Source organism: Saccostrea echinata, unplaced genomic scaffold, assembly GCF_033153115.1.
Source record: "Saccostrea echinata isolate AGI-Se365-2 ecotype Australia unplaced genomic scaffold, CSIRO_AGI_Sech_v1 ptg000012l, whole genome shotgun sequence".
NCBI lineage: Eukaryota > Metazoa > Mollusca > Bivalvia > Ostreida > Ostreidae > Saccostrea > Saccostrea echinata.
The window spans coordinates 4,141,435-4,157,720 of record NW_026889761.1 but is presented as its reverse complement, the minus strand read 5'-3'; the positions used below and the strand labels follow the sequence as shown (position 1 = coordinate 4,157,720).

Below are 16,286 nucleotides of genomic sequence, written 5' to 3'. Positions count from 1 at the left end.
AGCATTTATTGACCTTGTTTATACGTCAATTTATTTACTGTATAACTCATCATGTCATAATACAGAATATCAGCAATTGTAATAAACACTTTTTAAAATTGATATTATCAAGGGTAAACATTTTGTCATTATTCAAATACACAAAGTATTCTAAGGAAAATAATTATTTTTGCCCACACCAGTACACCAAAAAAATTACTGCATTAAAACAAGATCATCGGTCACAAGAACAGTGGAGAACAGTCAAAGCGACCAAGAGATTCTTAATTATGCCAAGAGAAGATAAATATTCTAAATGATAAAGTTTCTGTCAGGTTTTGAACTCTGTTTTCTGTAGAAGGTTATTCACTCCACAAGTCAATGATAAAATCTGAAGTAGGAAATTTTCTTTTGTGTCCTCTACAGTTTGATTGTCAGACCTGAAATGGGATGAATACAAGCAGAAAATTTTAATTTAGAGTAGAAATAATCAAATTAAAAATATCAAGTAAAAGTTATAAAATCTCAGTAATGCTTTTTTATAGAAAATTACATTTATTCTTTAAGAATAATGTTAAATGTAGTATATTTACATTGTATTATGCTGTTCTTGACTATCTGGAAAACCTGAAATATCAAACTTTTTTTATCAACATGTAAATCATTGTTTTATATATACTTGTGCTAGTATCAATAAAATATGAAAAAAGAGATTTATTTATAGAATATCAAACAGCACAATCAAAATGAAGTGGCAGACCCAAAAGGGGGGGGGGGGCAACTACCAATTTTCCTGGAAAGAAAATGGGTACACAAAAAGAAAATATATTAATTTTTTTCACTTTTCACCATGTAATTATAAAAATTTTAAATGATATTTATAAAGAGTACAAACTGTGAGCAGTAAAGTTATTGTGTGGATATGATGAGTCAGGTGTCCAATAGAAATCGGAGAATTCGATATCATCAAGGGGTGGTAATGCATCCATCTCCTCGAGATTGCATGCTGTGCTGGAAGGTGGCGGTAACTCCCTCCCATGTTCATCTGCCATGAGGCAAGGGAGAGAACTTGTATCAGTGAGAGGATCTCCACTGGAACTCTAATAAAAGCATTATACCAATGTGATATTTTTTAAATATAAAATAGCCCAGAAAGTATATATAAATATTTACAGGTAAACTTTTTATCTCAGGTTTTGCAATAAATTGCAAATGCATTACTGGTAAGATAAATCCAGCACATTATAAATATCAAAGTCACCCAAACCTGATATGACTTGGATGCAAAGTTGATAATGTGCCTCAAGTGATCTTGTTGTTCACTCAAAATACTCTGCATTGAAGACTTGATATGATGAATCACTTGGTGATACTGTCCTTGGAAATATTTCCCTAAGGTACATGGCAAAATACATCTATTATTTCTTACAGATCTTAGTCAAATTCTAGTCTTAGATATACCCAAAGTTCAAATTATTTCACTTGGCACAGAGATAAAAAATAATAAATACTGGCATACCCATAAAAAAATCTGATGTATGGTAATATTACCCATTTACTTTGAAATAAACTTTTTACTTGTCATATCCGTAAGCTTTAAAAACTCTGTGGAGTGATTTTTTTCAAAATCTTGAAGCAACCTTAGCAAGGAAAATAAATAATTTAAACAAGTCCAATTTCAATGCACAAATTAGGTTTATTTCTCAGAATGTTAAATAAATCTTACCAAACTGTTGCACTACATCTTCCATTTTCTCTGCTCCTTGCACAACACCATCATACTCAACATCTGAACAATCTGACTGATAGGACTGACAATTTAAAAAGAAGAGCAAATCCAGTAAACTTTTAACATACAAAATTATAAATACAAATAATCATAATAATATCTAGATTTGTCAAAAGTAAATAGATATTTTTGATGTAACTATATCAATTAACATAATTTGTTCATTTAATTCCACCAAGAAAGGATGCAAATTCCAAATGCAATTTCAAAACAAATCCACTTTCCAGTGGTTACCTGAACACATCAATTAACTTGCTGTTGATCTATGATCAAAATACTGCTAATGTGATCACAAACCTCTGTGCCCTGCTCCACATTGTGAGAGCTGCTACAAGTACTGTGGGAGCAGTACCCTAGATCAGGGTCCCACTCCACCCCACTCCAACCTGTCCTGTCTCCTGCTTCATCTGTTTTCTGTAATGGTCCAGGATCCTTGCAAGTAATTATGCTCTTTGGGTCACCAACTTTCTAAAATTTATTATCAAAAATCAATAAATTTTAAAAGTATTTAAGGGTTAATGATTGTGAATACTTGCTTTGCTATAGATCAGAATGTTTTTAATGAAAATACGGGTTTAGCATTACAAAAACTACATGTACAAATCAATTTTTGTGTTTGATGTTCCAGAATTTCAAAAACTGGCTTCAATATAATTCCTTGTACATATTGAAGTAATGGCTGACAAAAGACACTGGGAACCAATATATATGACCTTCCAATGTAACATCCTCATATCATGTATTATGAATACGCTGATTCATGTTAAAATTTCAAAAGAAGGAATCCACTAATTTCAAACAGTTTCACCACAAAACAATTATAAATAAATCTCATTATAAGTAAACAGTTGTATGTTGTAAATAATTAATTCCTGTGTATGACTTTATTACCACAGATAATGACTAGGGATCTACTTCAATAACAATTATATAATTTTGCTGCATTAAAAGTGAAAAATGATATTTATTTGATAAATATGCATACTTCTAATTCCTTTATATTCTGATTATTTGGATGAAACAGAGCGTCCACTTCAGACTTGTTCACAAAAGAATGATAAGGTGAAAATCTTTTTCTTGGAGAAGGTAGACAGACATCCGCACAAATATTAACATTGGAGAGTCCGTGGCTAAATAAAAGTGTACAAATATTTAAATTGATAAAATAATCCGTGGCTAAATTAAAGTATACAAATATTTAATTGATAAAATAATCATTGATACACATTGAATGAAAATATTATTTGACTTTCAAACACTTGAAAAACCTTTTGTCACCAAACTTGTCCATCGCTCGGCTAGGAGGATACTTTTAGGCTCTGAAATGATGATATCCACAAGAAAAATTTAAACAGTGTCATTTTTGGAACATGCGATATTAATTTTCTTGTAATTTTAATGTTAAGTAGAATTATTGTCAAATGTTAGTGTCGTCTGTAAAGGACTCAAAAATTGATGCATTGACAACTTTTCCAGGTCAGGGTATTTTTCAGGCACTGTTAGACAAGCTACTTAATCCGTTGCTCTCAAACGTTTTAACGATCAGAAAAAGTAAAAGTCTTTGAGCCCGATGAAAAAACATTTACAAATTTATATTCAAGTATTCGGCATGTTGACCCAGAATTAATAAAAGTTTTTACTCTTTGAAAAAATTATCTCAGGGTTTCATTTCTTTGATAGCTGATGAATGTATATTTACAAATTCAAATTTGATCGGACTCGACATTCCTCATCCTTGTAGGTCTAGAGACGGTCATTGACATGAATTTTTATCCTGTTTCATCTGATTTAAAATGTAATAGAAAATGGGTTTACGTACAAAAAGAAGACTTTTAGCTTACGTAGCTGATCCAAAGGATCCAATGAGCTTTTCTGATCAAAGCCTGAAAGGGTGTCCATCTATCGTGTGTCGTCTGTAAACTTTTCACATTTTCGATATCTTCTCCATAAAGCATCCTAGGGCGAAGGGGATTCAAGTTTGTTGAAATAAGGGACCACGCATATCCTTCTGGAAGGAAAGATATGATTTCTTAACGGCCATCATTAACATTTTTAAGCGCTAAACGCAGCGCAAAGCGCTTACTGTCATCTTAATACTACTTCCGTTCGCGATCCAGCGCCACTTAGCAAGTAAGATAACTCCACCGAGTCTTCTAAAAATATGCAACTGGAAATCCTCAACTTCGCTTTCGGCTATTTTAGAGTAATAGTGTGTTACGCACAGGTCTAATAATAGGTGTCAATTAGTGAGGTAGATAGTATACATATTGTACGAAAATCTGCTGCTAGTGGATAAAGGCGGTTCTTATCTCTATACACTGTAGTTCATTAAAAAATCATGTCGGCACTGTGTAACATGTAGCTAACAATTGCTGCAGTGATAATACATGTATCGAAGAAGTATTAAAAAAAAACCATCAGTGGTGCAAATACCTTAAAAACGGTTTATTATATGTCATGTATATAGTGATTGTTTAAAACTCATATGGGATTTAAATAAGTATTTAAAACTCAAACTAGAAATAAGTTATTTAATAGAAAATTTCGCATAAAATTGATATGCAATGTTCTTATGATCTATATAATTTATATCCATATTAACTAACTTTTTTTTTCTTCTAGACCCTTATTTCAGACAATGTAACTAAAAACAAGTCTTTCTTTTATCAACCTTGCACCATGCAGAGAACTATCATTGATGTTGATTTTCGCATCTCAGTATCAATTAGTAACAGACTTGAATGCATTCATGGACTGTCTATATTCGTGTAATCTAAACTTGTTTCGCAAGGAAAGTCAGTTTGCGGCTGTATGTACATGTACATTGTAGGACACATAGTGGCTGAATCCACTTAGAGAGGAAAACTAATTTCTCGGAAATATTGATAACAAATATGGTGCTTTTGTGTGCTGTGCGCAAGATATGGGGTAAATACAAAACCTTACTTAAACGTTCTCAGTAATGGGACAGGTGTGTGTGCGTTGCCGATTTGTCTGCTTAGCAACTTTATGAGCACTAAATAAAAACAGAATGAAACAATGTTTTATATCTTCATGAAAATCAGAAAATAGGGTTTCATATTTGTTCATACTTGAGATTAATATACTATCTTTTCTTTTTTGGGTTGTGGAATTATTTATCATGGAACTAGCACAAAAATTACTGGTCAATTATTTTCAGGATTTCTTTTCAAGGAACACACCAGTGCTGTGGATATTTTATTTTATTCCTATCAGCATGTTTTGAGTGGTAGTTGATATCATACCTAAACAAGTTAAGATTAAGCTAAAGCATCAAATGTCCGTAAAAAAAATTACCGATTCATTTTAAAGTATTTTGACAAGAAAGAGTTAAAAAAAATACTCGAGTTTTCAATGACATATTTTTATTCCGAAGAAAAAAGTATAAATTATTTAAATTTTTATTTAAAAATGTGATATTTACAAATCAGCTACACATATTGTGAGATCAACAGAAAAGACTAATTTTCGACGCAAATACATAATAAATCATGTATATGAAAGTCAAAGATTAAAGAATAGCACTGAATGTTTTTTCATCAAACGAAGAAGACAAATATAATATACTCAAATTGTATATATACCTATTATCTCTGACAAAACTACGAAAAATCTTCAGGTGCTAATTTCCTAGATTTTGTCACTTGTTGATGCCGATATGTTGCACAGCGCCATGAATGTGAAGTGTTAAAAATGTGTAATGTACAGCTGTAGCATATTCAAAACAAAATGTAATAGTCTAAGTCTTATTTATCATTAATTAATACCGGCGATTGTGTAAATATCTTACACACTCCATTGAATGTACTTCTTGTAAAATCCTTTCTATGAAATCGTAAATTTATAAATCGCTTATGAATATGAGAACAAATTGAGATATGATAAAAAAAACAATTCAGACAGAATATTTGGTTATTTTAAAGATCTTTTATTCATAACTTTAATGAATGTTATCAATAAGAATTTTTTTCTTATCGATATACAGTATTGTATGCAATAAGAAATAACATCTACATTTTCTAACAAATAAAATGACAGTCGCCAACCATAGGCGCTTGGTTTCAGTTCAAATCGGCAAAAGATTGAAGGGCGTTATTCAATCATTTTTGAAGCTAGATTTCATCCGACAACGGTAGGAAAAGTGTAGATATTGATTAAAATCAAGTGTGAACCGAGACACCCCCTGAAATCCAAGATGGCAACTGTCGTACCTTGGTTCTTTTTATATACAGTAGATATGATATTTTTGAAACGTGCTGATTTCAGCGATTTTTATTTTAATGAGTGTATTCAGACACACCTAGAAAAACACATATTACACAAAATACACCATCCATGCACCTGAAACCAAACGCCTATGTCACCAACAGCCAATCTTCATTTTGAAACACTCGTGAACACGAAATGAATTTATTATTAAAAATTATCACAGTGCTGTTAAAGAAAATGTGATGTTAAAGAAAAAGAAAACTAGAAGCGAGTGCTGCTCATAACGGCAAACTAGCTCTGAAAGGAACGCCGAGACGAAGAGCAAAATTCGGACTGTGCACATTGCTCCAAATGAACTTTTTTCTATAATAACTTCCGGAATTGCAATTTAACACAAATAGTCAGTTTTTCCATAACTGTAGTATTACTCTTTCTTGCCATAAATAAATTAAACTTCAAAAACAAACAAAAAAGTAACAGAGTTGCTTTAATCGAATTTGCTGAGAGATAGTAAATTTGACGCTCAGGCAAAAAACGGTGTGAATTTTATCTTGACTTTTTAAATATATATTCATTTTTTGGCAAATTCTGTTGAGTGAACATGTAAAATTTGTTCCAAAAATATCAATTTGTTCTATTTCCACTATTGAAGAGTTATACTTCTTAGTGCGCTCTTTTGTGAAAAAGTCGGAAAATGTGTAAATCTCGCGGGATTTCTGGGACAAACGTTTACATAAACATGTAAACAATATGTTGAATGTCGATGAACAAATCCTAACAAAATGTAGATGAAAAATTTTATTGTTGTGGACTTTATATACATTAAGAGTAGAAATGACAATGATATCAATTTATATCTATTGTTGATTGTATGTATCTATTTATCGAATGGTACATTTAAATACAATACACATGCCTCGGAAATGTATTTTTTATTAATGGGTGATAAATTTAGGGTTCTCCCTCTCTTACATATGTCTTTTAGTTCGTCTATTCTTTAAATGGAATGAAAAATACATTTAACATTTAAAATTGGATTGAGGCTGGCATGTTTTGTATTATCCGCAACGAAATGCTGTCCCAGTCAGACGACCAAACGCGCCTCTAATTTTGAAGAGTTCACTAATGGAAATCAAACATATTGACACCTGCATTTTAAATTCCTAGCGTATGATAATGGGGAAAATGCTCCGAGTAAAAATATGTAGGGCTAACATTCCACGATATTAGATTATGTAGATTTGTAGAACTTTCTATTAAATATCTTTCCACCACAAGAAACAGTCCCCCATAAATCTTGTTCTTTATGATTTTATGGCCAGTTTTTAAATTGAATGTTTTATAATTTGTATAATTCAAATATGTTATAGAAAATAAAATTGTAATAAATAGTTTTGAAGTGAGAGGTTATTACTGAACTTTTCTTAAAAGCTAACAAGTGGCATACCTTAAATAGCAACGTATATACGACGTCATGGGATGTCACAGTCTTGTATCTTCAAATATATCCTCGTGCGGTTTAAGTAGATGTGTATCAAACAACTTTGCTCGCCCCTAGCGTTTGCACTGTCAACATATTACTTATTCCAATACAATAGGCAATTTAAATTCAAAATAATTCTGATGAATGTCAAATTGCAAACATTGCTTAGCGCTTTCCAGTACTTTCAGTACTTTGACTTTTTAATGTTGACAAACACATTTTTAATGGTGGGAAGGAAGGGAGGAATTTTTTTTTAAATATCTAGAACACTTTAATAATCATCATAAAAATCAAGATTTGGAAATAACTTTTCACACTTTCAACTTCTTTTCCAAAACCACTGGGCAAATTTCAACCAAACTTGCCACATAGGATCCTTGGGTAAGGGATTAAGTTAATTTGTTCAGAAGAGGTGCCACACCCTCTTTCAAGGGGAGATAATTAAGAATTTGAGACTTTTAAAAATCTTCTTCATAATAACCACTAGTCCAGAAAAGATGAAATTTAAAGAAAGATTCATTACAAACTGTAGATTCAAATTAGTTCATAAATGACCCCAGGAATTAAGTAGGACCAATCTGATTAAAATCAGATCCTTTGATCCACTCACATAGATCGCTACACAAGGATCTGAAGAAACCCCATTCAGGGTCATCTCCCGGTGACCTTTCAATTATCCAATCAAACGTTTGCTTGCAAGAATTTAGAAGTATCTCGGAATTCAGTTACAGAAGTGAAAGTCCCGATGATACACGAACAGAAAATTGTGACCAGGTTTCCGTAGCCTGTCAAAAGAACGACCATAGTCTTTTCTGTACAGAAATATATTTAGTACTTGCTTTTGTCTTGTTTTTTAGCTCTTTGTTTTGTTCGAAACGGTAAGATCTTCTCCACAGCTACTTTCACTTCTACATTCATTTTCCCGAATGTCGCTTACGTACGATCTCTCTGATTGGACAAAATTTTAATGAATATTTTTATTAGAAAGGTCACCAGGAGATGACCCTGAATAGGGTTTCTTCAGATCCTTGTGTAGCGATCTATGTGAGCGGATCAAAGGATCTGATTTTAATCAGATTGTAAGTAGGACCAGACCAATACAGCATTGATTTGAGAGGTTTTCCTGTGCTACAGTATTGATTTGAGATATGTTTTCCTATGTTTACAGCATTGATTTATGGGGTTTTCCTATGTTTACAGTATTGATTTTTCTATGTTTACAGCATTAAATTGGAAGGGTTTTCCTATGTTTACAGCATTGATTTGAGAGATTTTACTTTGTTTACAGTTTTGATTTGAGATGTTCTCCTTTGTTTACAGCATTGATTCGAGACTTCTGCAGTGGGGAGAGTCAGGAAGATGGCAGTTGGTGTGATCTAGTGGACAAAGCTCTACAGTTAGCTGAGAAAATTCTACCTGAAATACAACAGCATCCTGATAAAAGTGTCATGGAACAGGTTTTATATTATTTGTATGTGTAGTAAAGGCATAACATAAAAAAGTCTAAGAATTTCCTATTTTTTATTTTCTTTTATTGTATTTATTGTGTTTGTTGAGCTCATCAAAAGATGCAGATTTATCTATTAATACCAGAATAAAGAATTAAGATGAATAAATTTGTAAAAACAGAAATTAAAAAAAAATTGAGGTGATGGGTAAAAAATCAGGATGGGCTGGGATAAGGTCTAGGATTTTTTTAATTATGGTCTTCAGAAATTACTGCAGTTATCAGATAAAGAATTATAGAAATATAGGAAACTGCTGAGAAAGGCATAATGTGACAGTGCTGTGATATCATATGATAGTCGTATCTTTAGATAGTTTTGTACGTTAATTGGTGCTAGTGACATTGTGAATTATAAGGCTGCAGAAAGAAATATGTTTGTTCATGATTACCTGACCTACCTTAAATTTAATTATGTACAGAAAAATTTAATCAGCAGTCTTGAAAAAATACTATTTAAGAAAAAAAGAGGTGGCCATTAGAAACCCCAGAAGAACCTCAGTGTAACATAAAGGGAAAAATAAAACTGTTTTAATGCCAATTTGTTAGAAATGTCAAGTAAATCAGATGAAAAATTGCGATAAGAGAAAGTGAGTTTCAGTTTCACTTGGAATTGTATTGCAGTTTCAAACGTTTATGTTAAAAAACAAAAATAAAAAAATAAAAAATTACTACCGTCCCTTTTTTATATTTGCATAGTACACAAACATTTTTAATCCCTTTTTGTTTATTTTAGATGGAGACATTAGCTGTTAACCTGTGGAATTTCACTGTGTCTTTGAAGACTGGCAGAAGACTGTCTTTGCTATCCAATGCCAAATGTAAATTTTTGAACTGAAACATTCAGATACATTTCAGTTTTCTAATATATTGTATTACTATCCTAGACTTTGTGAAGTTTCTTGGTAATATGCATATTTGGGATTTTAAGTTATGTATAATACTGTTAATATCAAGGATATAATGTTCACTGGTTCCGACCCTTTTATTCACTCAATTCAACTATGAAATCTCAAACCCTAGGATATACCACATTTTTTATTCAGTCACACCATGTTCTCAATGTCAAAGTTTGCCTGGTAATTTGATTCGTAATTTGCCATTTTTTTTTTTTTTGATAAAGTGCGACACATTTGTCTGAAGATTGTTGAGGCCACAGTGACAACCACTGAAGACCACATGAAAATAAAGAGGAAAATTGCTGTATGTAAATCCTTACTGACTAATAATAAAAAAGCTTCATAGAATAAATTACAGAGTATGTAACTAATGAGATAGATGAATTAGATTGCTATTTAGCTCACCTGAGCTGGAAGCTCAAGTGAGCTTTTCTGATCACCCGTTGTCCGTCGTCCGTCCATCCGTCTGTCCGTCCGTCTGTAAACTTTTCACACTTTCAACTTCTTCTCAAGAACCACTGGGCAAATTTTAACCAAACTTGGTACAAAGTATCCTTGGGGGAAGGGGAGTTTAAATTGTTAAAATAAAGGTCCAAGACCCCTTACAAGGGGAGATAATCAAGAAAAGACAAAAATAGGGTGGGGTCATTAAAAAATCTTCTTCTCAAGAACCACTGGGCCAGAAAAGCTGAAACTTATGTGGAAGCATCCTGGGATAGTGTAGATTATAAATTGTTAAAATCATGACCCCCCGGGGTAGGGCGGGGCCACAATAGGGAATCCAAGTTTTACATTGAAATATATAGGAAAAATCTTTAAAAATCTTCTTTTCAAGAACCACTGAGCCAGAAAAGCTGAAACTTATGTGGAAGCATCCTGGGGTAGTGTAGATTCTAAATTGTTCAAATCATGATCCCCGGGGGTAGGGCGGGGCCACAATAGGGAATACAAGTTTTACATTGAAATATATAGGACAAAATCTTTAAAAATCTTCTTCTCAAGAACCACTAAGCCAGAAAAGCTGAAACTTATGTGGAAGCATCCTGGGGTAGTGTAGATTCTAAATTGTTCAAATCATGACCCCCGGGGTAGGGCAGGGCCACAATAGGAAATACAAGTTTTACATTGAAATATATAGGAAAAATCTTTAAAAATCTTCTTCTCAAGAACCACTGGTCCAGAAAAGCTGAAACTTATGTAGAAGCATCCTGGGATAGTGTAGATTCTAAATTGTTCAAATCATGACCCCCGGGGGTAGGGCTAGGCCACAATAGGAAATCCAAGTTTTACATTGAAATATATAGGAAAAATCTTTAAAAATTTACTTCTCAAGAACCACTGGTCCAGAAAAGCTGAAACTTATGTGGAAGCATCCTGGGGTAGCGTAGTTTCTTAATTGTTCAAATCATGACCCTCGGGGGTAGGGCTAGGCCACAATAGGGAATCCAAGTTTTACATTGAAATATATAGGAAAAATCTTTAAAAATCTTCTTCTCAAGAACCACTGGTCCAGAAAAGCTGAAACTTATGTGGAAGCATCCACAAGTAGTGTACATTCTAAATTGTTCAAATCATGACTCCGGGGATAGGGTGGGGCCACAATAGGGGGAATCCCAAGTTTTACATTGAAATATATAGGAAAAATCTTTAAAAATTTACTTCTCAAGAACCACTGGTCCAGAAAAGCTGAAACTTATGTGGAAGCATCCACAAGTAGTGTACATTCTAAATTGTTCAAATCATGACTCCGGGGATAGGGTGGGGCCACAATAGGGGGAATCCCAAGTTTTACATTGAAATATATAGGAAAAATCTTTAAAAATCTTCTCAAGAACCACTGGACCAGAAAAACTGAAACTTAATGTGGAAGCATCCTGGGGTAGTGTAGATTCTAAATTGTTCAAATCATGGCCCCTGGGGGTAGGGTGGGACCACAATAGGTATTACAAGGGGAGAAGTCTGGTAATGAACAGCATGGCCAAAGTTACTCAGGTGAGCGATGTGGCCCATGGGCCTCTTGTTTTATACCCCACTATTTATACCTCTGGCTCGTATCTTATTCATCATACTTCACTTGTATTGACATTTTGTGCATCTGTTCCACTTTGCATTTAGCTGAGTTTCTGAGAAAAAGTCTCATCAAACTTAAAAAACAAGTCTAGATATTAGTGAGAGCAGTTCATCAGGAACTTAATGGAATTCTTGTTTGATTTTTAACTCTATGACCTTGGCATCACTTCTACCAATATTGGATTTAGATCAATTTCATAGAGGAAAGATATTTATATCAGTTGCATGGAAATACACTGATATATATTTATTGGAGCATTTGGCCGTGTCATAAGTTTGTGACCTTCAGAAATTTATCGAATTCAAGTCATACAGTAATATTTCTAGTCAGCATCATTTCCATAATGAAATCTTCATAACATGTGTCATGTTGTATTATTAACTATGATTATTTTTTGCTCTACTTTAGATTGGCTTAAAAACAGCCAGAGCATGGCTTGGTAAGTTATTAGTGACTATGACAGAACATGATTTGGTAATTAAGTTATCATTGGTGATGACGGAGCAATTGACTTTATAAGTCTTAAGTGAGTATGACAGAGCATGACTTGGAAATTAGGGAGTGTGACAGGGCATGACTTGCAAAGTTTTCAGTGAGTGTGACAGAGTATGACTTGGTAAGTTATCAGTGAGTTTGACAGAGCATGGCTTGTTAAGTTTATGTATGTGGCTTTGACAGAGCATGACATGGTAAGTTATTAGTGGCTGTTACAGAGCATGGGTTGGTAAGTTATTAGTTACTGTGACATAGCATGACTTGTTAATTTATTAGTGACCGGAGCATGACTTGGTAAGTTATCAGTGAGTGTGACAGAGCATGACTTGGTAAGTTATAAGTGGCTGTTACAGAGCATGACTTGGTAAGTTATTAGTGACTGTGATGGAGCATGACTTGTTAAGGTATTAGTGACTATTACAGAGCATGACTTGGTAAGTTATTAGTGACTGTGATGGAGCATGACTTGTTAAGGTATTAGTGACTATTACAGAGCATGACTTGGTAAGTTATTAGTGACTGTGATGGAGCATGACTTGTTAAGGTATTAGTGACTATTACAGAGCATGACTTGGTAAGTTATTAGTGGCTGTGACAGGGAATGACTTGGTAAGTTATTAGTGACTGTGACAGAGCATGACTTGGTACACATGTAAGTTATTAGTGACTGTGACGGAGCATGGGTTCTTAAGTTATTAGTGACTGTGACAGAGCATGGCTTGGTAAGTTATTAGTAACTGTGACAGAGCAGGGCTTGTTAAGTTTATGTATGTGGCTTTGTCAGAGCATGACTTGGTAAGTTATTAGTGGCTTTGACAGAGCATGACATGGAAAGTTATTAGTGACAGTTACAGAGCATGGCTTGGTAAGTCCTTAGTGGCCGTGACAGAGCATGACTTGGTGAGTTATTAATTACTGTTACAGAGCAAGACTTGGTAAGTTATAAGTAGCTGTTACAGAGCATGACTTGGTAAGTTATGAGGGTCTTAGACAAGATGTAAAAGCCATTTGATTTGTTTTATTCTGTGTGTAGTTGATAAGAATATTCGGGTTGATTTTTGTCTATTAATGTGTTTTATATTCAATTTATGCAATTAGTGAAACCATTTCTTTGCAGATACTAGAGAAACTGTGATGGCTACCAAAGTCTTAGACCTAACAGATCAAGTAAGATGTATAATATTGTAAAGCCAGGGAAGGTTTTATTAAGAACCTTGAATTTACCTTATAAAATGTATAAAGAAATAAGTTTTCTTTCTTTTCTTTTAAATGATAAAAAATATCCTAGAAGTAAATTACAGAGGAACTTTTTTGCAAATATATATAGATTGCATCAGGAATATGCACACTGACACAATATTTACAGTTTGTGAAGAAGCTGCAGAAGCTGATAGTAGATGACATCAATAAGTCTGGGTTATCTAACGTGACAGAAAAACAAAAAACTGATGTGGAAGAAGACCTATTCAAACTGCTATGTTACAAGGCTGAAGCGGTAAGCCATTACAACAGGTGCTTGTTCCTAGCTGAGTTTAAATATTTAATGTAAGAAATTATATAAAGTTAAATTATTGGTGGAGCTTTATCATAGAATTTAATTTTAGGACAGTTAGGGATATCTAGAGGGAAACATGTTCATTACAGTTTTCTATAATTAATGACCAATCATCATGGTATTGATATGACATCTTTTTTTCTCTGCAGAGTTTGGAACAAGGTGATAATTCTACTGCCATGGAGCTCATACAAATAGCAAAAGAAATGTTGATCAAATTCCCACATGAGGTCTGAGACTTTGTCAATTTACATATTTATTTTTTAAAAAAACATCATCAGAGTCCTATTTGTTTTTTTTAAATAGGAGTATTTTTTTTTGTAAAGTTTACTCATCTCATAACACGAGCCTTTTACAAGTTTTGGATGACAATGATAGGGAGCATTTTTGTCCATGCTGAGCTACAATTTTGGAGTGGAACTCTACCAGAAGAAGCAATTTGAGGAAGCTGTGATTTGGTTAAGGGAAAGTTTTGAAATGGGAAAAAACCAAACAAACTTGGAGGCCAAAAATCAGGTGAGGTTACAGTCTGATAAATCATGGTATTAGAATGTTGCCTTTGTTGGCATGTTAATTAAGCAATACAGAAATGACTCAATCTAGGGGCTTACTTGTGTTTGTTACTTCAATGATGTTATAAATAATTAACTTAAAACATCATTGCACTTGAATATTACAACTAAAAGTCAGTCTTAGAAATGTAAGAAAACATTTTTAAACTGCTTCATAATATTTTCAATTCAATGGATCAATTTTTTTTTTACATTCATCTTCTTGAAAACAATGCATGATTTTGTTACAAACATAATTCTCTGAGCATTCTAGCTTTAAATCTAGATATGGTATTCCAGTATTTGTAATGGCTGTGTTAATGATCAGCTGCTTTCATTGCTCTTTTTTATGTAACATGAAGTTAAAGTGTCAGTTTCCTGGACATTTGTAGGCCAGAACCCTGAGACTATTAGCCTGTGTTTACATGGAGATGAATCAGGAAGACCATATTCAGAAAGCACTGAATGCTGTTACTCTGGCTAATAATGTGAGTGATAGAATAGAGAGAAACACAAAATTAAATTCAAATATTTGCTAGAAATCAAGGTCACTGACTTACTATAAATTCTTGTTTGTTTTTTATAGGAACACCCCCATCCTTCTGGTCTGTTTTTGTACCTCCGCATTTTGTTAAAAACCAGTGAACCAAAATCTGTCATCTGCAAAGGTTAGCTAAAAAATTTTGAAAAAGATTCATTAATATGAGTGTTTCAATTCCAGCAAAGACATTTTTAAACACTTTTGTATCAATCATACTGAAAAGTAATGGTATCTCCTTAAGAAAGAGAGGAAAAGAAAATAATGTAGTTTTAATGCTGTTGTGTTCTGTATCAGCTGTGTCGGACATCATGCAGCAGCCTGGGGCGTCACTGGAAGTTGGCATCAACACAGCACTGCTATTATCAAGAAATGAAAGGCGAGTCATAACAGTTTACTTATGCTTGTGAATTTTGCTCACTGATTGTTAGTTGCAGTTAAGGTGATCTATTTGGATGCCTGTCATAAACCACTCTGTAGAGAATCAAATAAATTTTAGACATGATCTCGCTGTTGGGTTAATGAAGGAGCTACTGAAGAAGTTTGAACATACCTCCAACACAGGAGAGCTCCTAATGGCTAACTTTGATATTCTGTTGGCAAGCAAAGACATGCGGTCTCTTAAGGAGTTTGTGGAATACTGCATTGAGGGTATGTATTATCCATGTTGAAAAAAATTAATTAACGGGGGCATCTAAACTGACAAAACAAAGTTCTATATTTTGGCTTTTCACATATGTTTTCATGAAATTAGTCAGTTGTTACAGACTTGGATTAAAATGAGTAGTCCTGCTGTTGACTGTTACAGAAAACAATACTCATGGAGCCCTGGAGCCAGCAGTAAAGAGAAGATTCCATATTGAGTTCTGGGCTCTCGCCTACACAGCAGATCAGGTATTGTGACTGTAGACTGTAGAATATGAAAGGTACAATGTACATGTAGTACATGTGCAAGAAGATTTACAAAGTCAAAATTAGAAGCTTCAGGAATTGGAGAGCAGATTAAATTAAGAGGATTATTTGAATTCAACAAAGCTGTATCTTTCAAGAAAATGTGGTGCATGAAATGATAAATTTTACAAACTTTTATTTGCATTTTAAATGTATTATGAAGTGTAGGAACTTTGCTTGAGTCTCCAGCATATATCTGTACAATTTATAGAAGAAGAATTATTCTGAGGCGTCTCCTGCA

At 33.4% G+C, this 16,286-nt stretch overlaps 2 protein-coding genes across 4 annotated transcripts in view; one reads left to right on the top strand and one right to left on the bottom strand.

The window, feature by feature from the left end:
- Positions 1 to 22: 22 nt before the first annotated feature.
- On the bottom strand, positions 23 to 3,745 carry LOC133185207 (uncharacterized). Of its 3 annotated transcripts, none has more exons than XM_061320299.1 (9): positions 3,610 to 3,745; positions 3,028 to 3,087; positions 2,754 to 2,898; positions 2,066 to 2,236; positions 1,706 to 1,790; positions 1,247 to 1,371; positions 875 to 1,079; positions 573 to 606; positions 23 to 419 (listed from the first exon to the last, which is right to left on the bottom strand). In XM_061320299.1, the coding sequence occupies exons 2-9, from the start codon at positions 3,057 to 3,059 to the stop codon at positions 311 to 313; spliced, it is 906 nt and encodes a 301-aa protein (XP_061176283.1). In that variant the 5' UTR covers positions 3,060 to 3,087; positions 3,610 to 3,745; the 3' UTR covers positions 23 to 310. The 3 variants fall into 3 exon arrangements, with proteins under 3 accessions (XP_061176283.1, XP_061176284.1, XP_061176285.1); XM_061320300.1 differs by having other exon boundaries at positions 3,037 to 3,087; positions 3,610 to 3,744; XM_061320301.1 differs by lacking the exon at positions 3,610 to 3,745 and having other exon boundaries at positions 2,066 to 2,182; positions 3,028 to 3,262.
- Positions 3,746 to 4,662: 917 nt separating this feature from the next.
- Positions 4,663 to 16,286, top strand: part of LOC133185610 (testis-expressed protein 11-like) — a 30,373-nt gene continuing 18,749 nt past the window's right edge. Inside the window, exons 1-14 of the mRNA XM_061320924.1 lie at positions 4,663 to 4,696; positions 8,802 to 8,938; positions 9,722 to 9,806; positions 10,109 to 10,188; positions 12,364 to 12,394; positions 13,568 to 13,617; positions 13,817 to 13,945; positions 14,155 to 14,235; positions 14,384 to 14,521; positions 14,949 to 15,044; positions 15,143 to 15,224; positions 15,392 to 15,473; positions 15,594 to 15,745; positions 15,903 to 15,988. Of these exons, the coding sequence (XP_061176908.1) occupies positions 4,663 to 4,696; positions 8,802 to 8,938; positions 9,722 to 9,806; positions 10,109 to 10,188; positions 12,364 to 12,394; positions 13,568 to 13,617; positions 13,817 to 13,945; positions 14,155 to 14,235; positions 14,384 to 14,521; positions 14,949 to 15,044; positions 15,143 to 15,224; positions 15,392 to 15,473; positions 15,594 to 15,745; positions 15,903 to 15,988 (1,263 nt within the window). The remainder of the gene's footprint in view (positions 4,697 to 8,801; positions 8,939 to 9,721; positions 9,807 to 10,108; positions 10,189 to 12,363; positions 12,395 to 13,567; positions 13,618 to 13,816; positions 13,946 to 14,154; positions 14,236 to 14,383; positions 14,522 to 14,948; positions 15,045 to 15,142; positions 15,225 to 15,391; positions 15,474 to 15,593; positions 15,746 to 15,902; positions 15,989 to 16,286) is intronic.

Excerpts from the sequence above, each read along its gene's own strand:
- LOC133185207 (XM_061320299.1), bottom strand. The coding sequence starts at position 3,059 with ATGGACAAGTTTGGTGACAAAAGGTTTTTCAA. Across the intron at positions 2,899-3,027 it reads GGTGACAAAAGGTTTTTCAA|CCACGGACTCTCCAATGTTA; the intron begins GTGTTTGAAAGT and ends ACTTTTATTTAG. Across the intron at positions 420-572 it reads CAAGAACAGCATAATACAAT|GTCTGACAATCAAACTGTAG; the intron begins GTAAATATACTA and ends ATCCCATTTCAG.